Source organism: Engraulis encrasicolus, chromosome 17 (genome assembly GCF_034702125.1).
Source record: "Engraulis encrasicolus isolate BLACKSEA-1 chromosome 17, IST_EnEncr_1.0, whole genome shotgun sequence".
NCBI classification, from domain to species: Eukaryota; Metazoa; Chordata; class Actinopteri; order Clupeiformes; family Engraulidae; genus Engraulis; species Engraulis encrasicolus.
Window position 1 is genome coordinate 5,422,850 of NC_085873.1, and position 26,780 is coordinate 5,449,629.

General features: G+C 41.6%; 3 protein-coding genes across 3 annotated transcripts in view; 2 read left to right on the forward strand and 1 right to left on the reverse strand.

Moving 5' to 3' along the window:
- Positions 1-3,336, reverse strand: part of ccdc186 (coiled-coil domain-containing protein 186) — a 16,839-nt gene extending 13,503 nt beyond the window's left edge. The window contains exons 1-2 of the mRNA XM_063221449.1: positions 3,106-3,336; positions 1,663-2,870 (exon numbers count right to left, since the gene is read on the reverse strand). Of these exons, the coding sequence (XP_063077519.1) occupies positions 1,663-2,870; positions 3,106-3,138 (1,241 nt within the window). The 5' untranslated portion in view covers positions 3,139-3,336. The remainder of the gene's footprint in view (positions 1-1,662; positions 2,871-3,105) is intronic.
- A 7,870-nt stretch (positions 3,337-11,206) lies between these two features.
- LOC134467739 (uncharacterized) lies at positions 11,207-19,108 on the forward strand. The gene is made up of 10 exons (XM_063221625.1): positions 11,207-11,286; positions 13,354-13,619; positions 13,847-13,894; positions 14,093-14,128; positions 14,233-14,393; positions 14,726-14,822; positions 15,183-15,518; positions 15,814-15,952; positions 16,388-16,515; positions 16,806-19,108. The coding sequence occupies exons 2-10, from the start codon at positions 13,365-13,367 to the stop codon at positions 17,148-17,150; spliced, it is 1,545 nt and encodes a 514-aa protein (XP_063077695.1). The 5' UTR covers positions 11,207-11,286; positions 13,354-13,364; the 3' UTR covers positions 17,151-19,108.
- A 2,833-nt stretch (positions 19,109-21,941) lies between these two features.
- Positions 21,942-26,780, forward strand: part of tdrd1 (tudor domain containing 1) — a 30,857-nt gene continuing 26,018 nt past the window's right edge. Inside the window, exons 1-4 of the mRNA XM_063221450.1 lie at positions 21,942-22,021; positions 22,645-22,824; positions 26,285-26,325; positions 26,495-26,558. Of these exons, the coding sequence (XP_063077520.1) occupies positions 22,668-22,824; positions 26,285-26,325; positions 26,495-26,558 (262 nt within the window). The 5' untranslated portion in view covers positions 21,942-22,021; positions 22,645-22,667. The remainder of the gene's footprint in view (positions 22,022-22,644; positions 22,825-26,284; positions 26,326-26,494; positions 26,559-26,780) is intronic.

A 26,780-nucleotide genomic window follows, 5' to 3' on the forward strand; every position in this document is an offset into this window, starting at 1 on the left:
TGCAAGAAAGTTTCTGAATGTGTGTGTGTGTCCTGCATGCTAGTGTCTGAATGTGTGTGTACTATACTGCCCTACAATATCAGAACGCAGTATCTTGAAAATGGTCGAAAATGGGTTTAGACCGGAAATTGGCTTTAAAATACCTTCTTTTTCTTGTGTTAAATTTTTTTGGCCCAACTTGGTCCCGTTTCGGAAAAAAACGCAAAAAACTGATTATACTGCGCTTTTTGGTTTTAGGAGGTTACGTCGTACTAGCCAAGAACGCAGTATAATGCGAATTATACTGCACGTCTCCATTGACACCGTGGTTTTGGTGTAGACAGTAATACCACAACAGAGCGCAGTATAATGATTTTTCAGCTAAAAAGTAATGAGAATGTTGTTTTTTTGCTTTTTTCTTGTGTGCATAAATTTTCACCATAAAAAAAGTATTATATGGAAGTGTCATCACCACTTTACCTCCAACACAGTCGCGTGGACAGAAAGGAAACTTTAAAGCCTTTTTTCTCAGTTTGCCATTTTGAATTATACTGCGTTCTGAAATTGTAGGGCAGTATACTCGACAGAGCTTTCCAGTCAAATGGCAATTTAAGGACACACTTCAATGTGCAAATCCCCTTGCTTTTTTTCCTCAATCGTTCAGGCAGTTCATTAAGGGGCGAGGAAGTGAAACGTTTTAACAAAACCTGCCTCACCTCGTAATGGCTTAACACATAAAAAATGCAAACAAGAAAACACAACCACAGATGTCATCCTGCATTACCCCAAGATAGCATAGGTCTGATGACATTCAATATTAGAACCAATAAAAACTTAAATGAAAGTTTAATAGCATGTTTGTATTAATTCCCAATGTGTCTATAAAATTCTGCAACAAATGAGCCAATAATGACAGTCAGTGACAAAATGGAGTTCTGAGTAGACACAACATACCCTGACAAAAAAATCAGAGCGGGTCGGAGCGATAGCTGGCCAGACACCCTTCTGGGAGCCAGGTAAAAGAAACACTCACTTCAAAGACTGAAATACTGTTTCCCCAAAGTCACATACAAACCCCAGGAATCGAGGAGAGAAAGATGAAAATGGTCCCAGGTTTTGTGCATAACATTTGGAGTAGCACTATTCATCATTTTTGCACTGTGAGTCTATGTCATCAATTTAGCACCCTCTTCAAAAGCGTCGTCATCTCAGAGGGTCATTACCAGGGCTTGACAGAAAGCTTAACTTTTTCGCTTGCTAGCCATTGTGGCTAGTAATTTTCTCGAGTCACTAGCCCTTCAGCTATTCTAGTACCCATACATTTGATATGTTTCTTTTTTATCATGATATAGTACATCTAACCTCACATGAAGAGGTGCTAAAGCAAGAAAATGAGTTCACAGCTTTCTACATGGAAATAAATCATACAAATATAACAAGTAACTGAGCTTTCTCCTGAACTTCTACACACAATTGATACAGAAGGAGCAGACTGCAAAATATAGTCCATTACGATAGGTCATACCATACAATAAGCTACCAGCCAAATTGGCTGGTGACACTGAAATTATTACCAGCCACAGCCAAGTTTTACCAGCATTTGGCCGGTTGGCAGGTGCCAGTGTCAAGCCCTGGTCATTACCCAACTTATATAGAATTGAAAAAAGAAATCAAGTGACTCACTTCTTGATGGCTTTCTCCTGCTGCGAGTACTTGTACTGGACGCACTTCTCGAAGTCCCTGGGCAGGCCGTTGGGCGGGCTGGCCCGAGTGGTGACGTTGGCGAGGGGTGCGGCGGTGGCACGGTCGCCAGCCGTCCCCGACGGCGTCAGCTGGCAGGAGAGCAGCTCCGACTCCAACTCCTCCAGCAGGGACTCCTGGGAAACGGAACGCTGGATCTCCGACATCGAGCGCCGACTGCAGTCCGTATCGAACGGGCTGGAGCTGGCATTTGGTTTTGGGTTAGGGTTAGCAGCAGCAGCTGGGGTGTTTGGTGGGGTTTGGGTCATACCTGGAGCTTGGGCTGGGGAAGGGGAGGGTGGAGTGTTTTTACCCAGGGTGTCAGTCACCAAGTCTGGGGTGGCTGAGGGACTTGGGTCCCTGGTGCTGTTGACAGAATGGGAGTCTGGTGCATTGGCACTGGGGCCATTGGATACGGAGGAGACAGGCACAGACACCTCACCCTGTGCATGAGTGGGTGAAGACGTTATCTCCATCTGAGTCTGAGTGGGTGTCAGTGCCGATGACCCACCGTCAACAGAAAGCCCTTCTGCTGTAGTGTCCAATCCAGCAGGAGACAATGACGACGCCATAGTTCCATCTAGAACGGCCGACGAAGACTCCAGAAGTCCAGAACATTCCATCATCCCGTCCAAGCTGACCGGCGACAGTTCTGCTACTCCATCCAGCACGGCTGGGGACGACTCCTGTATCAGACCGACCGCCGGTGGCAGGGGTGACGATTCCACCATGGCACCAACGGAAGGCAGAGAAGAGCATTCCGGAGAGGAGACGTCGGGTGCGCCAGTCGGGGTTCGAGCATCGTCCATGGAGGAGGTGCCACTGTCGCAGCTGGTGTTGGCACCGCCTGGAGACGCCGCCGTCGCCATACTGTCCGTGCTCACTTCTGACCTCTCTCCGTTCTCTGATCGCGTGCTGTCGAGCTCCTGCGCGCTGTCCTGCTCCTCCCCGTCACTCTCTTGGCCCAGCTTGTTGTTGCCATTGGCGACAATGACGACCTCCGCTTCCGAGGCCTTGGATGGTGAGTTGACCTCTGACCCCAGCTGAGGGTTGTCCACGGCAACAGTAGCGTTGACAACGTCTCCCTCTGGATGGTCTGACTGCTCCATGCCCTCCCTTCTCTTTACGTCCTCTGGAGCTGTGCGTTGAGGCTGAGAGGGGGAGGAGGAAGAGGTGGATTTAGAAAGAGATGAAAAAGGAGAAGGAAGGAGATAAATGGAAAGACAGTGACAAGAGGGATAAGACGTAGAGTTAAAATGACGATTTCAAAAACTCACAGACAAAGCCTACGTGTCTACGACACACAACTACTGGCATGACAACCTCTCTTAGCAAATAAGAATACAAGTAAACATTTGAATAGTTAGCAGACATTTAACAACATACATTAAAAAGCCGAAGGTTTGCTACAACAGGCATCGTCGCAGCATTCAGTCCAAACAAGAAAATCCCTCCTCAGCCAGAGTTTGGTAATAGTTCAGTTCAGTTTTCCAGGGCCCTTTAAACTTCCTCCTTCAAACCTTTCGTCCTGTTCTGTGGCAGCAATAGCGTCAAATAAGAATGTTATTCCCCTTCCTCCAGCTTTACTCAACCTGCTGCACAACCTCAACCGGTAAGGAGAGACCAGCTGACTGCTTGGAGCTGAAAAGAAAGGGCCGGCCGGCAAGTATAACAGCCTATAGACACACATACACTCGGCCAGGCATTTGAAGAACACACCCAGCGACTAGACTGGAGAGTGGGACGGGAAAGAGAGGTGTGGCATTGACGCACACACCCACACACACAATGAGGCTGTGGCTCTGGTTCCACCCAGAGGCAGAGAGATCTGAGGGTGAAACCTCTTATTGTCTTGTGTGTGTGTGTGTGTGTGTGTGTGTGTGTGTGTGTGTGTGTGTGTGTGTGTGTGTGTGTGTGTGTGTGTGTGTGTGGTGTGGTGTGTGGTGTGTGTGTGTGTGTGTGTGTGTGTGTGTGTGTGTGTGTCTCTATGTCCATTGATCACCCACCTACCCACCAAGCAGCATTTAGTTTCAATGCTGCAGTCAGCAGTGTCCTCAAACTGTCCTTACCTAGGAAGATCATCTTGCATTTTTTACCCCTTTAAAGATCCTGGATCAACATAAATAGCTTGTGTGGATGTATGTGTGTGTGTGTGACGTGTGTAACACAGGGAGGTAATTTCCGGAAGTCATTCCATGAGAGGTTCCAAATCAAACAAGCCACTGTGACGTGAGCGTTACTTATTTTCTTTTCAGCTGTTGCACTTGTACTCTGCCCTCACGTGTATGAGCAGAGAAGACTGTCTCTGGTATGAGCGAGTGAATGAGTGAGTGAGTATGTAAGGGAGGGAGCACTTCATCTGGAAGGACAAGGACTACTTTTTGAACTTTGCCCAGCCAGACACTTCAAGGTACTGATAAGGCACTTGGTTGAACTCATCAAGACCACAATGTGTGAATGGTGGGCCTCACTTCTTAACCATAACAAGACTTCTCACACTCACATGCAGATTGCAAAGATAATTAGCTTGTCACATGCCGCCGTTGCAGCTGACAGGAATACTTGGACATGAACTGGTTCACTGTAGTTGTTTCTTTAGTTTACATATTTATTCCTATCGCTTACGCTATAAGTAAATACAGCTACTGGCTGGGTATGTCTTTTCATTTGTTTATGCAAACTGTAAATATTCCTGCAAATCATTTTATGCAGATGAGAAAGCATGAAGAAATGTGCAGTAAGCATTTTCTCAACAGATAAGCAAGCTTGGCAAATAAACACCATGGCCCTATTGTGCCAAAACATTTCACTCCTTGCACAGCTCTTGCCAGACTTCAGGCCGATTTCAACCTGTCTGGCACAGGGATGAAGAAAGCCGTCCTTGGACCAGACGCATGATTGCACGATCGTTGTGAAACCCCTCTCATATTTGACAGAGCTGAATGGAGGAGGCGGCGCACGGGCGTACACATCTTACTAGGAATAAGAATTAACCAATATCCGAAACTCAACTATTGCAAGGCATAGGGCCGTATCAGTAGCAGAACAACACCATGCCAGAAATGAGTTGGGTAACCACGAGTAAAGTCACCACCACCTTATATCTCTGAAATAAATCAGTCCTGTCATGAATGGCTGAATCAGGCTTTTGCATACGTCAAATGGCTACAGATGTCGGCTACTGCTACTAGGTGACAGCTGTCATGTTTGCAAGACGACATTACTCTGCTTGCCATGCGGCCTCAGTGTCGGCTGGGTGGTGTGAAAAGTCATCATTCAACACAACTAACATTTGATTTCCCCTGCTGCTATGTGATTCTGTGTGGGGTTCCGTCGCTGCTTGATTAAATGGACGTTCGAGGAAGAAGGGAGACACCACCCTGCTCCATTGACTGACAGGCACCTGTTCCATCCTGAACATTTAGGCACTACTAGCAAACTAGCGATACCACTCAACTAGAATGGGTGAGCAGAGTTAACTGGTCACGCGCCAATCAAGTGCATAATGCCACAATCAAACCAATGAAACTAAGCACATAATATAGGCGTAATTTGTTGAAAGCTACCACTGACTCATATTCGGCCACAACGAACCTAGCTGTTTAGCAAGCTAATCTTTGCCAAAGCCTTGAATAAAACCAACTGTCAGCTGACAAATGGCAGTGTAACTTACACAAACGTCAAGTCAGGTGGAAATACAATATCCGCTGCATGCTTTTCTCAGCTGGTAACTTGTAGTTTGCTATATGGAATGAAATACCATCGGTGTCATGTTCTCATCAGCAAACTACAGATGAAAGCAAACCAACCTGATAACACCACCACTGGTGGTTAGCATGGCAGCTTGCTAGCAACAACAGCTAATCAATATGCATTGCCTCAAAGGACGGCCATCATATGACTATTTCCTCATAGCAGTGGGTTGCATGTTTCACCTACCGTAAGCAGGTTTATGATAAATCCATGTTTCACAGCTAATATGTGACCAGCAGCAAAAGTATGAACGGCCAATCCTGCGTTAACCCAGACGGGTCGTTCTGGGGTGACACATCAACAAATATGGCTACTGCAGGAAAAGCGGCTCCCGATTTGAACCAATGAACAGATCTGCTATGGCTGTGCATTCATGACGTAACATTTATCAAGACAGCGGAGTACAGAAGCGTATGAAAAGTATGTCAAAAGTAAGCTAAAATAGCACATTTAAGCACATTTGATATGACATATATAACACATATAGATGACAAAATAAATACATGTTAAACTCTTTTTTGGTTTAGAAAACCAGACTGCATAGTTGAGCGCTTGTTTTCTGTGCAGAATGCATTTCTTAATAATTGTGGATGCAAGCCTTCATCCCAGTTGTTGTTGTCGACAATGTCAAGAGATGTTTTCTTTGCACCATGAAGTGGGCCTATGCACAAATTGCATACATGGGTTCATCAGGGAATTCGCATAATGATTCATCAGTGGAATTCCTTCAGATACAGAGAGGCGCGCGCCCCTCATTGGCCACAACCAGGTGATTTTAAGAAAAAAAACTTTTCAGATATGCATTATAGTCAGGGTCATTTTTCCAAAAAGTTGACACCTGAAGGCAAATCCTGTTAATTTTCGGCATACAACTGATTTAGGGGTATTCAAGGGTGCTGAATCCAAATCTGCCGTATGCCGGACGCAAAAATGTACCGAAATGCCTCAAAACGGGCAAAATCCAATATGGCCGCCGCCACTGTGTTAAAATCCTGCAATCACTTTTCTTTTGGACTAAATAAGGTATGAATTTGAAAATAGCACTTATTTTTATGTTTTCAGACATGGGGAAAGCCATTATGTCATCAGATTTAAGATCATATTGGAAGAAAATGCTTATGTCAAAGGCTGGCAGCCATTTTAAAAGCAGAGAGCCTCATCTTGTCAGCGATTTTTAACATTTTTACTAATCTTTCAAGATTCACAGAAAAAATGCTCTTTGTCTCTGTGAACACAAATACTACAGAAAACTACACTGAACTGTCTACTTTCACCTGAAAAAAGAAGTTTGTGTCTACCTTTTTCCATTCTTTAGTTATGGGCAGTAGAACATGGGATGACACCACAAAAAAACACAGATTTTTGACCCCAAAATACTGCACTTCTCTCTGCCCATATTTTTGCTTTAAGGACATATTGTCTTTGATAGTGTTCATGTTTGATGTGCAACATTTTCAGGGGGTTTGAAGGGTGCTTAATGCCAATATGATGTATAAATAAATGTATATTCCCATAGTAAATCAAAATGAAGGAATCCAATATGGCCGCCGTCACCAGTCTACAGTGTACGTGTCTTTGATTACACAAGGTAAACTCTTAAGTACATTATGTAGCATTAGGTTTTCATACAGGGAGAATTCATTTCCATACTCAGATTTAAGATACTAGATACCAAAGGAAATTATTTCAGTGTAGTCTGAATTCATGATTGCAACAGGAACATAGGGTGACACCACAAAAAAAACAATATTTTTTGACCCCAAAATACTGCACTTGTCTCAACCCACAAAGTGTCTTTGATAGTGTTCATGTTTGATATGCAGCATTTTCAGGGGTTTTGAAGGGTGCTTAATTCAAATATTCAAATATGCTTTGTATTAGGCTCAAAACCTCTTTAATAGGCCTACCTCAAAATGAATTAATCGAATATGGACGCCATCACCAGACAAGGTGGACTCTTAATTACATTGTACAAGGTTGTCATACATGGAGAATTCATCTCCATACTCAGATTTAAGATTAGAATCAAAGGACATGATTTCATAGGTTGAATTCATGTTTACGAGTGACAGCTGACTTTCATGTCAATAAGCTGTTCTTTTGAATGAAAATGTTTTCTCTACTTCCACTTCTATTTTAATGCTTATTATAACATGATGCAATATGTCCACCTCAATCCACCTCTTCCATTATGAGACAAATTTACACACATAAGTCTGAATGTGCCTAAATATAATATGCACATATACATTTTGTGCATTAGGAATTCATTGTTTGCCGATTTTATTGCGGTGCTTACATTATATCTTTGAATGGTGGAAAGGTGAAATGTGGATCAAAACAGTTTATGTTATTGTGAGGAATTTACTTGATATATGTTAACTCCTTCCCAACCATTAGGCCTATCAACCTCCTCCTCTCCAGTGATTTGGCAGGACACACAATATCATGCACTGCATGGCACTTTTGCTGCAAATGCAACAAAAGCAAAGTATGACGTTTTGCAATGATCAGTCCTATCTAATTCAGATGTCACATGGTTACATAAAATGCCCCACATTATCAAATCTCTATATTGAGTCAGGCCCACATACCCCTTCCTATCCTCCTGCCAGTCACCGAAGTGGGATGGGTGGTATTGAACAGGGCTTTAGTCCCACTGCTCCTGTATCTGCCACTTATACATGGGTTCTCATTGTTTATCAACACAATGTTATGAAGAGGGGCAAGACACTGGCAGCCAACCACGTGAGCTATTTTTTTTTGACAGACAGCGGTTTCCAACAATCAGAGGCTGAGTTGTGCGCGGCTAGGTTCGCAGTATCTGCAAGAAGTGGCATAGAGTACATGGAGTCAAGCAGTTGCTGCAATTCAGCAACTCCAGGAGGGGTGATTAGGAATAGGTTAACTTAGTATACCAAGTAAACAATTTTGGTTAGAGTAGAGGAGGGTGACTGTATGTGCATAGATATTTGGTATATATATAAACTGGTATCAGAAGTAGTGTGGAGTCAAGTCTCTTGGCGGAAATACGTAGGATGGTGCGCAAGGCTAATAGAAATGGGCACCCTCCTGTCTTTCTCACAGCACATGAACACAATATTCAAAAAAGGACATTCCAAGTCAGCAAGGACATTCTGATTTTTGATACCTCCTCCTCGTATAACTTAACCCATTGTGTCCTGGAAACACAGGTTTTTCAGGATCTTGAGATTTTAGCTGTTTTATTAACTATGTGGGTATGTTAGAGCTTTTAAATGGCTTTTAAATGTAACTCATTTCATGTTTGTATGTGCTTCGGAGGCTGAGACATTGCGGATTTAATAGGAAGAGGGCACCCTTTCCCAAAAAGGGCTTAGGACAAAATGGGTTAATTAGCAGTCCATTTTTGAATATTGTGTTCATGTGCTGTGAGAAAGACAGGGAAGTGCCCATTTCTGTGCCTAGGCACCTTAAAACTACCACTTGCTCTTCTGCCTGCCATTGGCTCTCTCTCTCTCTCCAGCTGAGCACCGTTATTGATACACTGCAGATGTACACTCCAGTATATTAACTAGGCCAATTTAAAGTCTATACTTGCACAATTCTACCAACAGAAGATAACAGACAGACTCTCTTTTCCTCCTGCTCCCCTGTTCAGCAGGGCTGGATCCCCACATGGCTGCATGCTGAGCCCCCCATCTAAAGTCTATCCGTCCATGACTGCAGCATGACCAACAAAAGGTACTGAAGGTGGCAGACTGGTGTACAGAGACTAGGGTGGCCATCGGTCCGTTTTTACGACCTGTTCACGACGTCCGTGTGTCCCTCTCTTTGTCTTTCCTTTCCTCCTAGCCTTTTGCTTATGGCCTCGAGATGCGAGGCAACGTCATTAACGCAAACTAGACCTTGACAGTCGGTCGCGTTTCCGATATCTGCGGCCGCCATGTTACTCCAGATATAGGCCTAACCCCAGATTTCGCCCAGCGAATTAACCACAGACCTGTCTGTGGAATTAACTGTATTGCTGTCGCCTTATGTCGGGGAAATCTCCGTGCAATAGCCCTATATGAAGGTCATTAACTGACTGTATGAAAGTTAAGGTAACTATATAGGCCTACTATTGTCTACAGTCTGTTTCCTATTTTTTCCTGCACTGGTGGCAACGCATAGCCTAGTGCAACTAAGTTTGTCCGCTAAATGCCTTTACAACGATACGAGGGTTCTCACAACTTTACAAACAGGTCAAAGAAACGTCTTTCTGCACGGGCGCTGTCTGTATTTTGAGCTCCATCCAGCGTCTGCATGGAAAAAAAAACGGTTGACAGAAGCGGTTTGCCTCCCTTAAAACACCGCTGATAAACAGACTTTTGACCAACTTTGAGTAAAGTAAATCAAATTAATTGTTGGCTATTAGGCCTACGAATGCATGACTACCCAAAATTAAATAGGCCTACATTTTTTAAAAAAATAGCCTATGAAATAGCCTACACAGACAACAACGGAAGGATTTGTCTATCGTAACCTGTCGTCTCTGATACAATATTAAGTTAGTGGTACTGATGACTCCTTTATCGGAGTGAGGTAATGAAATGCGAAAATCCTTCCCCCAAAAAATATTGTTTTACAAGTAAAACTGCTGTTGGCAGCTGAGGTAAGATGGCAGCGCTGTTCCCTGATTTCTGCCTACAGTTTAGAATGCCAACTTCAGTGTGTTCTCCACGGAGGCGGGGATTCGGCAAGTCGAAGCAATGGGTGCGCGCGAGGACGCTAGGTTAGAAAGTTAAGGGGCGGGGTTGTCCGGCCGAAGTCCGGACAGCTGGTCACCCTAACAGAGACCAAGACAAATTTCTCTAGCTCTGAATGAAAAGAAAACCAAAGAGATTATTGCTGCCTTCAGGAGGCACACCTATAGCGAGAATAGACCTAGCCCTCTCTGAACTTCCCACTGTCACAGAGCTAAAACATTGTCTTGGACATTATCCTGGTTCTGAGTTCTTGGGTCTCTACAGATGTATCATTGCCACTACAGATGTATCATCAAAGTAAGGACCAAAGACTAAAACCACATTTCACACACATGGACTGTCTGACTGTTCATTACACTCTCTTGTTCTCCTGATCTCCTTCCATCCTCCGGTTGTTGTGCAATAATTGATACAGTGCAATGTGTTGAGCTGAATTCTTGCCGTACTACAGAACAAAGGCCAGCCTTGTAATTAATGGTTATAATTGTCACAGAGTGGCCATCTCAGCTGAAATATGTACATTAAGCAAGACGATCTATGCAATAACTTTGGATGACTGATGTGCAATACCAGCCTGAGTATGTCCTTTGTGTATATATTCACACACACACACAGACACACACACACACACACACACACACACACACACACACACACACACACACACACACACACACACACACACACACACACACACACACACAATGCCACTCCCTTATCTGTACACTCTATTCTATTCTATTCTATTCTATTCTATATATTATTCACATCAGTCTGCCTCTTGATCCCCTTAGGCCTAGATATACACTCTTAAGACACATGTGTTGGAAGTCAACACATTTCTTGTGTAAGGGTAGTTTCAACAAAAGTTGTGTTATATTTCAGAGATTTTTAACACAGAAAGTGCACAAATAACCAACACAACAATGTGTAGCTGCTTTTGGCCAATCAAAGCGTTTGCATGTCAGCGCGAGCGCATTTTTTTAAATTCGCCACCAGGAGTCACTCGTCACCCGTCAGCCGTTGCCAGGCTCGTTCCTCTCTGGTAGCTGTTGCATTCAAGGGACGCCTCGGCTGAGTCACTGAGGTAAGTTAATGTTTTCAAATATAGAATAATATGTACTTATTAGCGGATTCACAAAAAACGTAGCCGTATTTAATCGCAATCCACATTTGACAATCAGTTATCAAATAATAGTCCTCAAATATCGTTAACAGCAGTAGTCCCTTTGGACCAGTGGACACCAAATACAGTCAAAAGAAGAAGGTGCCTGTTCCTGAATGTTTTCGGTCACAGTGACAGTATACCACAACATAAGTGATATGGCCAGTGGGTTGTGAACGTTGGATTTGTAGTCTTATCTCTGACAAGTGTAAAATCTAGACTGTCCAATTTGGTTACTTTAACGGACGTTACCAACGTGCTAACGTTAGCCCCTGGACTACTAGCGAACTTGATCAGTATGCTATTGCTAACAGGCAGGGTAGCAGTCAGGAATGGATTGCAGCTTTTGGGTTTCTGTATTGGCTCGATAGCAGTTAGACTGCGAAAGTGTTGCAAAATGCCATGTACCAACGGGTAGTATTTAAAAAGTGTGCCAATCCATCAAGTGTGGTAAGTTGGTTATTCGTTCAAATTGTAGCTTGTCGTGGTTGTACATGACATGTATGTTTTTCATAATGTTTCGCGCCCAAATGAGTTAGTGCTGGAGGTGAGAGAATTAGCCAATCTGTCACGGTTAACTGTTCATACTCCCGGTCGTTGTCTGAGGAGGGAGATTGCAAACAAAGGGAAAATAAGAAGGTGCTTATTCATGAATGTTTCGTTTACACTGACAAGATATCTTAACTTAAGGTCGCCAAATTCCGCCCACTTCACTGATCACTTCACTGAAAACGTGATAATGTCACTATTTCAAATACTATTTAATTATGCTGTCGTATATTTGTGGGTAGCGGCAACTGTGTAGATGAGGTAATGAGCAATATTAGCTAACATTGGTAGCCCTTTCTATCGTAATTTGGCGATAACGTCCAGCATGTCCAAAATCTAGTTTCAGCACAATTCACTGGCGAAAGGCTCCCAATTCAGGCTTGATTTCAGGTCACGTCGGTATTTCCGTCATTGTTTATTATTCCTTCATGCTATTGTGCTGATTTCGTTCACACTTGTAGTCCTGGCTTTACCGATGCAGGAACTATGATTAGTTTGGTCGTTACTGTGGAAACGGTTGAATAATTTTGGTCCTGATCGAAACAGGGAAGCGGCCAAAGGCGAGTTTTAGCCAGAATGTCGTCGTGAAACTAAAGTTCCATGCTGCCATTACGACACCCTTCATTACAATGCTGTTTATGACCGTTTGACTCGGTTTTAAATGTCATCACAGTCTCAATTTGTAAGCATACAAACTCTGTATCATGCCGATATCCATTCCTGACTTATACAGTGGATACATACATTAACTATCATCACTTATAAGTAGGCGGGCGGAATTGGGGTACGGGCGGAATTAGGCGACTTGGCTATGATATGGGATAGGGCTACTGCGCCGTAGTGTTGGTAAAATCTAGACTGTCGTCGAAAGCAAATAAGTATCGTGCTGCTGCTTTGTTCAGTGTCGGTATGGCAACAGCAGGGTGATGGAAAGCAACACTTAGTAATTTCCACGTTATAGAAAAAATATTCGATACCAGGACGGTGACAGTGGGTGGGATGTTTGAAAAAGAGATGGGATACTTTCAATGCAAAATAAATTTAAGACAAAATAAGTGTTCAGAAGGGGTTTTAGTTTTCAGTTAGAGATATTATGACCAAAGACCATTTGATCCCCCCACCCACCCCCATTTTAAATAAATTACTTGATTTGAGCTGAAACAATGACATATTTGTATTGGTTTTTAGAAATGTAGCCTAGACACTGTAACATTTAGTCACTCCAGCTGTGCACTTATCAAGCAGGCCTATAAGCTTAGTTTGCCTTATGGGCCTGCTGTACCTCCTCCACTCAGATGGACAAAATGAATATAAAAGTGTGCATATGTGTTAAGAGGTAGTCTTACCATTGAAAATTGATGTTTAGTTCACATTAATATTTACCGGTATGCAAATGTGTGATATAATCCCAACATAACTGATTTCTTTTCTCTGTTTCAGCTGCTGTACTAATGGATCCCCCGAAATTGTTAGTCACCGTCTTCATGGACGAGAAGGAAATAAGCAAAAAAGTTCTTCGGTTGAGATCACTACAAGAGGTTGTCGATGCATGCGCTCCAACCACAGGAACAGACAGCCCAGATTGCTACAGGGTTATGAAGTTCGATACAGACTTCAACGAATTCATAGACACAGACTCTACTGACAGTGTTGAAGACAAGGACAAGCTCCAAGTATTCTTCAGATCGAGTGGAACCTCAGTATTGGTACGTGTCATAAAGTGTACTTATTTACATGCATCCACATTAAGGGCATTTTCACACCTAGGCCTATTCCCCTTTAAATGAACCAACACAGTCCTTTTCAAGGGTGTTTCATACCTGGTCCCTTTCAGCCATTTAAGTGATCTCAGACCTGTGGCTCAGCATTTTTGCTCATATGTGAAAGCTTCTAAGTGTTTCAAATATTTGAAAGAATGTCTTCAATCTTGTAGGCTGAACAGCTGAATACATCTGGGGCTGCAGCAGAAAATGTATTTGCGGTATGTATACCAATTCTGTTTCTCAGACTTCACTACTACAATTCACTGCTAATTTACTGGTCTATTTGCTGTGACCCATAACCATTCAATTTGTCAGTGGCTATCAAATGTCTATACATGTTAAGTCAATCAACTGCTGTTTGCATTTTTCACAAACTCTTAAATTCTCAGGAATTAAATTCTTGTTTCCTTTTGAAGGTGACGCAGAATGTAGCTGTTCCAAGTGGCCAGCAGGTATGTGCTAGATTAACAACCAATATTCACCAAGACAAAGCATATTCCATTGGTGGAATGGTGTGCATGAAAGGTCTACATGACTACCATTTATGCTCTCATAGATTTCAGCCTGCGAGCTTGATTGTGAGGCAGTAAAGAATTTTCTTCAAACAAAAGACCCCCGGATATTGGCCTTCTACGAGGAGCACGGGACTTTGACTGAGAAATGGCGACGAGTATTGGTGACAACCACGATCAGCTACCTGGTTGAGAAAAAGGGATTGTAAGTAACTTTTTGTGTGTGTGTGTGTGTGGTGGGGGGGGGGGGGGGGGGGGGGGGGGGGGGTGGGTTGTAAGTTGATCAAGGGGGGGGGGGGGGGGGGGGGGATCCCAATAGTGTATACTATAGTGTGTATTTCCTGTGCATCTATAATTTCTATTATAGTGAATATTTCCTGTGCATCTTTTATTTGCAAGTGTTACTTGCTGTGCATATGACCTCTATTGTACTTCTCTTTGGATAAAAGCGTCTGCCTAATGTTATGTAATATTACAGCACTATGGAGAGTAAAAGTTATACATGTTGGTCATGTCCTTGTTTTCTGGTGCTTTCAGTTACCCCAACAGTGCTGACAAACAATTACTTGCAAGAGCCATCGTTACACTGTTTCCAGCGCTACAAATAAAAATGGAAGAGGAAAACGAAGGATATGTGAGTACATTTTCCTAATTGTGAAAAGGGACATAATGTAGTTGTGTGTGTGTGTGTGTACTGAAGTTGTGTACTGTAGTTGTGTGTGTGTACTTGTTGGGTTTTAATTACCTCTCCCATGTTACTTTACTACCTGCCACTTTGATTCATCTGGTCCACTGTTCTGTCCAACATGTCCTGATTGCAATGCATTTGCATACAATACCTTTTAGTTCACCTCCATGCTAGCCTTTCTTCGTCTGACTGATTTATTCTTTTGGTCTCTCTGCGTCATGTATGACCATACTGCCCTCTTTGTATTGTATTCTGTTCCTTTATAACAACCATACATGCTTTTTATATTGTGTTTTTGCACTCTAGGAACATTTCTACGATCCTGTAAGCCACTCTGGCTTTCTGGAAGACAAACTAAGAAATATCCGGCGGAGTCTGAGGGATGACCAGCGGCGTTACCGCAGACGGGGAGGATCATCTGAAGTCTTGGTTAGACTGGAGGAAGTTGTGGAAAGCGATGAGTCTGTGAAAGAATGGATCACTGTAATTAAGAGGATGAAGCCTACTCCCGAAAATCGGTCATCGATAAAGATGGGAATGGACAAAACCTACACACACCGAAGATACTGGATTTCTAGTCAATCACCCACTCTGGCAGAGATTGTGGAACACTACCCACGCTTCATCGACATGCCCTATCTGGTGAGTTTTAAGACATGCAATCACGGCCCTACCATGACTCATGTTAGGGCACTCGTTTAACGTGCCGGCGACCCGGGTTCCATTCGCTGTCTGCGTCCATTTGCCGATTCACCCTTGTCTCTCCGCCCCACTCGCTTCCTGTCACCATCTCAGACTGTCATATCCGACTAAAAGCCCTAAAAACATATTTTTAAAAAATCACTGCCAAGGATGACCTGTACACTGTGTATTGGACAACTAATAATGGTGTGTGTGTGTGTGTGTGTGTGTGTGTGTGTGTGTGTAAATGTTCTAGATTGACAGCGAGTTCGCGAGGATGTTTCCAGACAAAGCAGATGCCTTCCTCCGCAAATGGGAACCCACCATCGTCCCAAAGCTTCTGAAACTCGCGTGCCTTGAGAAGAAAGAAGACTACACAGAGGATGAGAGTGCTGGTAAAATGGCTAATTTGAAATTATGACTAACAATTTGCAGGTATTCTTGGGTTGCAGTTGACGTCATTGTGCTGCCCCTGGTGGCGATCTACAGCTGCTGGTGGACGAACATTAAAAAAATGTACTTTTGAATGGGTTTCAATGGCTCCAAGCCGGGGTTGTCCACCATTTCAAATTCGCGCGCTCCAGTGAAGGGGCATTCTGACGTAACTGCAACCCAAGAATTGGTGTGAAATCTTTCTCTTCATTTGATTCCTACTCAAGATGTTATAATAGGCCTATTATGCCATTATTCAATGTTAAAAAGCTTATAGTAACAACTATGTAACATGGACTCTGAACCTCAAGTGCCTTGGTTCAAAAAAGGTGGAAAAACACTGGTTTGAAAAAACTCCTTATATGCTTGGCATGTTGCTGTCTTCCTTTTTTGTGCAGAATCAAGTAGCTTCAGAGCCCTCAGGATGCTCGTCCAGTATCTCCCCCCTACTGCATCAGGACGGAGTAAAGGGTGGACCAAATGCAGTGTAAAGGCGGCAATGGCCTACATGTTGGAGATAAAGCCAGTAAGTCTTGAATTGGAAATATAGTTACCAGTAGTTTTCCTGTAGTTTGTTTGCGATGAACAACAGGAACATCAGAAGAATAAAAGAAATATACACAATAAAGATCTAACCACTTCACTTCACAATTTCCACTAAGTCACATCTCCGTACACCCAGCAATCCTAACTTCATTTTGGTTTGGGAGTATGCTGAAGCTGAGCGTAAATTCAGGAGGATCTGGCGAGAGTCATGCTACTGCTGGCATAGCTGCATCACTAATATCTGTTCTATCTGCACTGTTCATTTTGCAGATGGGAACCAGCATCACGTCACTTCTTCAAACCAGTGGCACGGTCTGTGATTCGTCAAATCAACAAACCATCAATCAACCACGCTTGGTGAGCCTGGGATACCCCAACACAGGAGCCCAATATGTCATAGTGGCCTCAAACGATGCTGTGGCAATTCCTCTTCAAGACGAAAGTCTAGCTTGCTGCCTAGATAAACTTTTTAAACTGTATTGGATCTGCAATCTTGCCTATCCAATTCAGCTGGCGTCAGTGTTTGGATTCATGGAGCACGTGTATGGCTTGCAAATATCTGGTGGGAAGAGAGCCAAAATTGTGGAGCTTGTTGCCAAGCTTCAGGTGCTTTAAATTGAAATCATGTATATATGTCCAGTGTGCAAGAAGCTGGTTTCTAAAGATGTACGGAGGCTCATATATCATCTTAAGCATGTCCATGCGTTCTGTGACAGCCAGGATTACACATTAACATGCAGTCAGGAAAATTGCCCAAGAACATACAACAATTTCGGCTCTTACTCTAAACACTTAAAGAGGTGTCACTCACACAGTAATTTAGTTGATTTAGAACTACATGACTATGCCTCTAATTTACCTAGCACTTCAAGTACACCAACTGCACCAACTAATTCAAGTGCACCAACTGCACCAACTAATTCAGAAAACGAGACAGACAATAACGAAGAAAGTGTTGAGACTTTATTGGATGACAAAGACTATCTAAAAAAATGTGTTGGAGTTTTTGTTGCAAAAACATACTCTGCATCTAATGCTACTCAGTCTGATGTTCAGAAACACATTTCCATTGCCAGTGATCTAATTGATGAAACTCTCTCTTCTTTACAACAACAAACAGTTGATATGCTGAACATGTATTCTATACCACTAAATGATCAACCTGTTCAGAGTTTAATGCAAAATTTTGAAAGTGCTAGGAATATGTTTGAGGAAGTGGATAGTACTTACAAAATGTCAAAGTATTTCACTGATAATCTGTCTATAGTCGAGGCAAAGGAAATTTTTTTGGGTCATAGGGCTGAAACAACGCGAAGACAGGGAAAGTTTAGCCAAACCCTTGCAGCTGATACTTGTCAGTATATCTCAGTCATTGATACTGTGAAATTTCTTTTCAGCTGTGAACATTTTGAAAGAGTCTACAGACAAAGTAATAACAGATATGATGACAAAATGCATGATTATTCTGATGGTTTAGTTTTCAAAAGACATGAATTGTACAAGAATCAACCCAATGCTCTTCAAATTCAGTTGTACTTTGACGATTTTGAAACTACTAATCCATTAGGGTCCAAAACAAAAATTCACAAGATGGGAGCTGTCTATTTTTGTATACGAAACTTGCCATCCGAGTATAATTCAGCCCTGAACAACATTCATCTGTGTCTTCTTTTCAATTCGATTGATAAGGACACATATGGCTTAAAAAAGATCTTTGAGCCTTTGCTAGATGATTTGAGATTTCTTGAAACTAAAGGCATTGAGGTAGAAATCGGGGGTCAGATTACTACTCTATTTGGAACTGTATGCATTCTGACTGCAGACAACCTTGCGTGTCATACACTCGGGGGGTTTGTGGAGAGTTTTTCGGCAAATCGATTCTGTCGATATTGCATGGTTGATAAGCAGATGGCACAACAAGAATTTGACGATGACAGGCTTGAGATGCGCAACAAAGACAATTATCAGCTGCATGTTAGTGAAAAAAACCCAGCTGCTACTGGTGTTAAGGAGGATTCTTGCCTGAATACACTCAAATACTTTCACATCACTGAACATGTGGGTGTAGATGTGATGCACGATCTACTAGAAGGGGTTGCTCCTCTAGAAATTAAGTTAATGTTGCAGCAGTTTATTTATGTGGAGGAGCTCTTTACTCTAGAGCAGTTTAATGACAGGATTGTAAGCACAGACTATGGTTATAGTAATGAAAAGAATAAACCTAATGTCATAATTAATTTGAGGACAGCAGACAATCCTGTGAAACAAACTGCCAGTCAAATGTGGTGTCTTCTGATATTTCTACCTATGCTTATTGGAGATTTTGTGAGTCATGACAGTCAACATTGGAAGCTATATGTAATGCTTAGGGATATTTGTGATATAGCTTTTGCCCCGGTTGTAACAAAAGGAATGGCTATTCTTTTGAAACAATTGACTATTGATCACCATCGCTTGTTTAAAAGTATTTATCCCGAGAGAAATATTATTCCTAAGCACCACTTTATGATTCATTACTGGCGATTGATGTTTAAATTTGGACCCCTTGTAAAATTATGGTGCATGAGGTTCGAGGGGAAAAAACATGAACATGTCGTTTGCAATTTCATTAACATTTCTAAGACCCTAGCATTTAGGAATCAAATTAAGAGCATGTTTGATTGGAAATTTGGCGAACCTCTTGACAAAAAACTGAAAGTGCCCAATACCTTTCAAGTTATGGTAGGGAGTCTTGTGAAACATGAGCAGTTTACTGAGTGCATGAAAAGCTTTGGACAAGACATAAGTATCTGCAGTAGAGTTAATTTGTGCAGCAGTGTTGAGATGTTTGGGCATTCTTTCAAAACTGGTGGTGTAATCGCGTTAAACAATGACTTGAATGGTGAGCGGCTCTTTGGACAAATTACATACATAGTTCCCGTTTCTGAAAGTGTTGATGCACTCTTTTTTCTCCAAATAATTACTGTTAAATATTTTGACGATCATCTTCACTCTTACGTTGTGGAGAAGACAAATGAGTTTGAAATGGTTAATCTAAAAAATATCGCATATGTTTTACCTCTTGATTTGTTTACGCATCGTGATTCTGAAAAGCACATAATACTAAGATACAAACTTGTATAGACTTTCATTGATGCTGTGCTATGAGGAAAGTTTTGGTTTTATATATATGAGACAAAAATGTAAAGTTTAACAATGCAATTATCTTGCTGCAAATGTTATGAAATGTTAAACAATTTAATTATCTTGCAGCAAATGTTGTGAAATGTTTTTTTTTTTGCCATTCAATGTATTGACCATTCTTAAATATGTCATTTGAATAATAAAATGATTGTCAATATGTAATCTCTAATTTGTTTGTATTTTTTCCCCTGAATTTATGTAAGTAGGAACAGGTGAAATGCATGACTTAAATAACATGTATTGATTTAAAATAAAGTAACACAAAAACATGTGGACAGTTACACAAAAGTTGTGTTGAATAGCCTATACATTAACACAAAAACCTGTTGATAATAGTAACACAAAAGTTGTGTTGAATGTAGTAACACACCCAATGTGTTAAAATCAACAAAAGTTCTGTTGTCCCAATCTGGACATAGAGATGTGTTAAGAAACAACACAAGTTGTGTTATTTTCAACACATGTGTTTTAAGAGTGTACAGTGATCTGTGCACAGCAATTAAACCGGCAAATATGAAGTAATTCCCATTGTACAAAGGATACTATTAGAAAATATTAGATTTAGGGACTTTCAGACTGTTGTGTGCATTTATTTTTTATGGGTGAAGAGATGTGGAAACATTGTGAGGTGGTTTGAGGTGGAAACATTTTCATGGTATAATGCATTAAAAGTGTAATTGAAATAGGGAGAGATTTAAATACAAATGGTCAATTTATGGAAAAGGTAATCTCCTGTTGCAAACATGAATTCAGTCTACACTGAAATAATTTCCTTTGATATCTATCTTAAATCTGAGTATGGAAATTAATTCTCCTTGTATGAAAACCTGATGCTACATAATGTACTTAAGAGTTTACCTTGTAATCAAAGAAATGTACACTGTAGACTGGTGACGGCGGCCATATTGGATTCCTTCATTTTGATGTACTATGGGAATTAAAGGCATTAAGCACCCTTCAAACCCCCTGAAAATGTTGCACATCAAACATGAACACTATCAAAGACAATATGTCCTTAAAGATATGGGCAGAGAGAAGTGCAGTATTTTGGGGTCAAAAATCTGTGTTTTTTTGTGGTGTCATCCCATGTTCTACTGCCCATAACTAAAGAATGGAAAAAGGTAGACACTAACTTCTTTTTTCAGGTGAAAGTAGACAGTCCAGGGTAGTGTTCTGTAGTATTTGAGTTCACAGAGACAAAGAGCATTTTTTCTGTGAATCTTGAAAGATTAGTAAAAATGTTAAAAATCGCTGACAATATGAGGCTCTCTGCTTTTAAAATGGCTGCCAGCCAATGACATAAGCATTTTCTTCCAATATGATCTTAAATCTGATGACATAATGGCTTTCCCTGTGTCTGAAAACATAAAAATAAGTGTTATTTTCAAATTCATACCTTATTTAGTCCAAAAGAAAAGTGATTGCAGGATTTTAACACGGTGGCGGCGGCCATATTGGATCTTGCCCGTTTTGAGGCATTTCGGTACATTTTTGCGTCCGGCATACAGCAGATTTGGATTCAGCACCCTTGAATACCCCTAAATCAGTTGTATGCCGAAAATTAACATGATTTGCCTTCAGGACCTTAAATAAGCACCTTTTCAGAAATCCTGCCTAGACTATTACACGTTCAGTGGTGTCGTCTACGTAGAACGCAGGTATACGGAGTATACCCACTTCAAAATTATAGGGGCTTCAGTATACCCACTTAAAAATTATTGATCCATTATTTACAATAGCATAAATATATACAGTATACCCACTTCAAAAAATGGTCGAATATACAGTATACCCACTTCAAAAAAGTAGACTACACCACTGTACACGTTATTTGATACGAAGTTTGCAAATATATCACAGTTGCCCCTTTCATTTCTCAGCAAGACGTCCACTCTAATTTCTTTGGTTTAACTTAGTGCACTGAGCATAATCATCTGGGGCTCACGCATTTATCTGACATGGGCACGAAAGTTGAACTTGATGAACTTGCAGCCGCAGTCGTGGTTGCAGTCGTCTGGTGTGCTGCTTGGTTTGTGGATAAAACGATCAAAAACGGCCATTGTTTGGTTTTATTTTTATTTAATTATTGTAGTTTTATGGGCATATATCACCAATACAATTTGGTTCCATTTGAGCGGCGGCATTTTAGTGCCACCAGGGGGTTTTGAGCAAAGAACGTAGTTTTGAGCATCGTTTGGGCTGGAAATGATCAAACACATCTGGCAACCCTCTCATCATCAATTGCCATCACGCATGCGCCAGGAGTGAAATCCACGTGGAGTCAACTCGGCGATTTTGTAAAGGTATGTGGTAAACTGAATTATTGTATAATTAAGAAATTGTTCACATGTTGTAAACAGAAATTGTCCTTGCATGTCGTCTGAAGTTCCTGACGTGTGAGGTATCGTAGTTAAATCCAGCAAATTAGGAGAACTTTGTCTTAGTCGACATGCTAGGCGTTAAGTTTGCTAGCCTGGTGAGCCATCATTTGGCGAATCTCTTTGAATTATAATAACTATGCTTTTGACATGAATAAAGCTACGGTTGTCCAATTTCTTATCCTGCTTTAATGGCAAAATCACCGACATGGCATCAGCATTTGAACGTGTGCGTTGTAGTTGACTGACTACCGAACAAGCTGGCTGAATCAGATGGTCTAAATTTAGCTAGTCGCTCATTTCATGATCCTTGGCTCTTCGAATTTCACTTGCCATGATGTGCATCCGAAATATGGAATGCTCAGGTGTACAATACATTTGTGCAGTACAGTTGTATACGATACATTTCTCAATAAATATGGCGTGTTTGAATTGCACAGGTTGACATTTACATTCAATGAATTTCGTTTTGACTCTGAAGAGATCTGCTTACAGTATTTCCCTCCGGCTAACACATGGTCGCACATGGTTTGCCTCATTTACAACAGGTGGCAAAATTCCTATCGGTCAAATGAACAATACCATGTTGTCTCCGGGGGCGGCCCCACCACCATACCGCCCCCTACGAAGACCCGTGCCTCGGCCGGGTATGCTCTCCCCTTGTGGTCCTGTGTCTGCTTCACTGGAGCAAGCGTCTTTGCCAGCACCAGAGCAACCAGAGGCCAAAGGTATCCATCCTTGGTCATATTGAATGTGATAAATTGAAGCATGTGCATAACCTAAAATGCCGTTGTTCATGCATAATGCATGCCTTGCATTACATATAAAGGTTTCAATTTTGTTAATAGTAATGTCACTACAATATGGCATCAGGGAAGCTTAACTTTATTTCACAAAAAAGCTATTCAGATAATATCTGAGCAAGGTTTTGGGGGAAAACCCTGGCAAATTTTCCTTGGACTTGAACATTTAACACAGGTGGTTAGACTACAGGTAATTAATTTGCCAATCTCCTGTTCATCTGGTTCAGCTGGTTCTGTAACAGTTATTACAGCATTTTCACCTAATCAAACCGGGAACCCATCTCTGAGGCGCTGTTTCCACGTAGCAGGGTATTTTTTTCTCCTGTTTAGGTGTAAACGCAACATGTGGATAAAAATAAATTCTCCATTGTAAACAAATGCGTTTCAGCCCCCTAAACAGGATTTTTTTTTCTCCTGCTTTTTACACCCGGATTTTAAATATCTGCTACGGTACATGGAAACGGTAGGCCAAAACTGGGGATGTGCATTTCTGCCAAAAACACTATTCAAAATTCGATGGCCACTATTTGAATGTTATTCAAAAATCGGGGGGGAAACGACGTGTGTTTGCTGACTGAGGGACTCCCACCGTCATCCTTAGAAAACATGTAAATTCCGCCGACGTATCATAAAGAGTTCAATACTTATTTACAGTGGCCTTCCATCTACAGCACGAGGGGGGAGCAATCGCTAGAAAATGCTGTCGAGCAGCGTACACCTCTGAACGTCTAGCAGCACGTTCACTGGAAGAGGGAGTCTGTGCGTCTGTGACGAGAAATATTTCTCATTCCCTTCCCCCTCCTTCCATTCTCATGGCACGGCATAAACCCCACTGAAGTTGTTCGCTAGCTGGGCTGCATTAGAACTAGTTAGCTGACAGGCAGTATCCCGATTCGCACGGCTACAGGGGGTGGCTTTTACTTCGGAAAAATTTGTTTTCCAAATCCGAAGCAACTCCATATGAAACGATCCCCAAATAGTTGCAGATGATAGTGTAGTGAGCCAGATAAAATCGCCTCAGCTAAGAGTACCATGTTTACTTCGCTTGTTAGCTTATTATTAGTGTTAGAGATATTGAAATAACCTGCCATTGTTGACACTGACATTGGCTAACAGCTACAAGGGTAGCTTACCTTGCAGAAGTTTACGCTGGCCAAATCAGACGCAAATTGATGTGACATTATTCCCGAATAGTTGCAGATCACAGTCCATGTTTACAAAACCATCACCAATTGCAGATTTACAGTGTCAACGATTTATTTATGAATGCCCAATGCCCATTCCTGAAATGCACGAGATGCGTGGCTTCTCCCTGGCTGTAAACATTGTGCGGGAGTTGGGAGTGGGGTGGGGGCGGGACGCTTTCAGACACACTCGCCTTATGTGTTGGAAATGAAAGATTAGCATCGTATTTAGAGCTACTAGGTTAATTTAACGAAACCCTGCGTTGGTTTTCATTTGTCACTTAACACTGCAAGGGAGGCAAACATAGATTTTTTTTGTGGGGTCTGCATGTCAATGTGAATTTTGAGACTTTTTTTATTCGACAGAACTATTCTAAATTCGAAAGAATAACCAATATTCAAACGTTCGAATATTCGTGCACATCCCTAGTAAGGCTGTAACGATACACCCAACCCACGATTCGGTTTGTATCACGATATATGACCCACGATTCGATACGCCCCACGATATTATTATTTTTAAAGGGAAAAAAAAAGAAAATAAATTATAGGCTATATTTATATATAGGCCTATTCTTTCTTTTTGCATTTACCTGCCTACATTAATTTTGTAGGTCTACTAAATTATGTTGTAGATATAGGCCTACCACTGCAACCTGTTCCCCAGGTGTTCACATCAAAGCACAGCACAGAGAAATAAGGGATATTAATTCAACAAGGAAAAATAGGCTTATTACTAATAGGCTTAGATCATAATCATGCTGAGATGCTGACCATGTGTGAGAGACAGAGATGGAGAGAGAAGGGTCAGGGTTCCAGTAGCCTATAACAACTGTCTCACATTATCAAACATTATCCAATTAATATCCAAACATTAGGCTAACTGAAAACAACACTGGTCATATTTCGTCAGGAAACATGTTGTATTAAGTTACTTACATAAATGCAACACTTAATTTTGATGTTTAATATTTTTGTAACTGTTTTGATCGTGCAGCAGCGCGCACACGTTTATACAAACAAAACTCGAAATGAACCTCAGTTATGTTCTCAGTATGCAACATGCACGTTGTCCATTGTTTGGTTTTGTGATTTGACATTTTGTCAAGAGCGGGAATAGATGCAGTGGCTGAAATGGAGCATGCTTTCGCTAGGCAGGCGGTCAATGTGGGGAGGAAATAATGCTGCCTAATATCCACATCGACCTAAACGTTCGCCCGACTTCAGACACTCCCTTATGAGCGTAGCGATTTAACATTTGGTCAGGCGGAGCATCTCGCTCTCCTTCTCTCTCTCTCTCCGCTCAACGTCTATCTCCACTCAACATACATCGGCGCATGCATGAATCAAAAACATCTTCACACGTTTGATAAAGCCTTCTTGGTCTGTTGTTCATTTCTGTGCTTTACCTTCCGACGTTTGCCGAAGTTTTTTGTCTCGTGGAGGTTGCTGTGGGCGGCAATGAATAACAACCAATGCACGTGCTGGTTGGACGGAACATTTTACAGGAGAGAGGGGAGAATGGAAGTGTTACTCGCTCATGTGCGGCCCATTTCTAATTGTGTTTGAGCGCATATGCAAGCATTAAGCGCATATGCAAGCATTTGCCTGTATCCTGCTGTTTTCTAGACTGAGGGGTAAGAACTTTAAAAGGGCGCATCGCGATTCTGCGAGGAAGGTTCGCGATAGGGGTTCGTGGGTCTGCGTACCGCGATCCCTCGGTTCGATGCAATATCGTTACAGCCTTAATCCCTAGCCAAAACCAATGCATCCAGGAGAAAAAATATCCACATATAAAAATATCCAGCTATGTGGAAACAGCACCTAAATGTGGATTTTCCCCCCTCCTGTTTACATTGGCTTTGCCTTCCGTTCCCACATAAACAGAGTTTTAAAACCCACATATCAAAAATCCTTCTTTTAAAATATCAATTCAGGGGGCTTAAACGTAAGCTTACCTGTTACAATGGAGTTACATTTGTATCCATATGTTGTGTTTCTACCTAAACAGGAGAAAAAAATATCCACATTTACAAAAAAGCTTATCCCGCTACGTGGAAACAGCACCTGAATTTTTTTAAATGTATTTTTTTTAACTGTTTTGCTGCGTAGCTCAATAATACCATGCATGTTGTTTGTGTGTATGTTTGTATTTTTTGTTGATTACCTGATGGTGGCTATTGATCAATCTCTCTCTGCAGGCTTGGCAGGCAAACCTGTTTCCACCAAGGACCTCTCTCAGGTTAATGCTGACTTTTATCTTATGATAAGTAGGCCTATTCAATATCGTTAATGTGTCAAGCTGACTAATGTTAATTTTGTGTTGAACCGTAATAAAAACACACCATTGTGGTATTTGCAATTAAGTTATTCACTGACTTTTACTCTATTCACTATTCACTCTCCTACAGCCAATGCAGATTACCATACTGGGATCAGCTGCTGTGAAACTTTGCAATTTTTGTGGTCAAGAAGGTCAGTTAGATTTGTGTTGAATTTTTATTTTATTATTGTCATTATTTGGTTGACTGACAAGATGCTATTGTCTTTTTCAACTGTTTCATCTACACCATATGCTCACTTGTAGGGATGGGATATCAGTATCGGTGTATCGGTATCGGGTTCAGATATCAACATAATTCAGAGACCGGAATCGGATCGGAATTTTCCTGAAATTTCCGATACTGACTTTGAGCC

Coding starts and splice junctions, on each gene's coding strand:
- LOC134467739 (XM_063221625.1), top strand. CDS start 13,365: ATGGATCCCCCGAAATTGTTAGTCACCGTCTTCATGGACGAGAAGGAA. Junction 13,895..14,092: donor CAGCAGAAAATGTATTTGCG/GTATGTATACCA, acceptor TTCCTTTTGAAG/GTGACGCAGAATGTAGCTGT. Junction 15,953..16,387: donor CACAGAGGATGAGAGTGCTG/GTAAAATGGCTA, acceptor TTTTTTGTGCAG/AATCAAGTAGCTTCAGAGCC.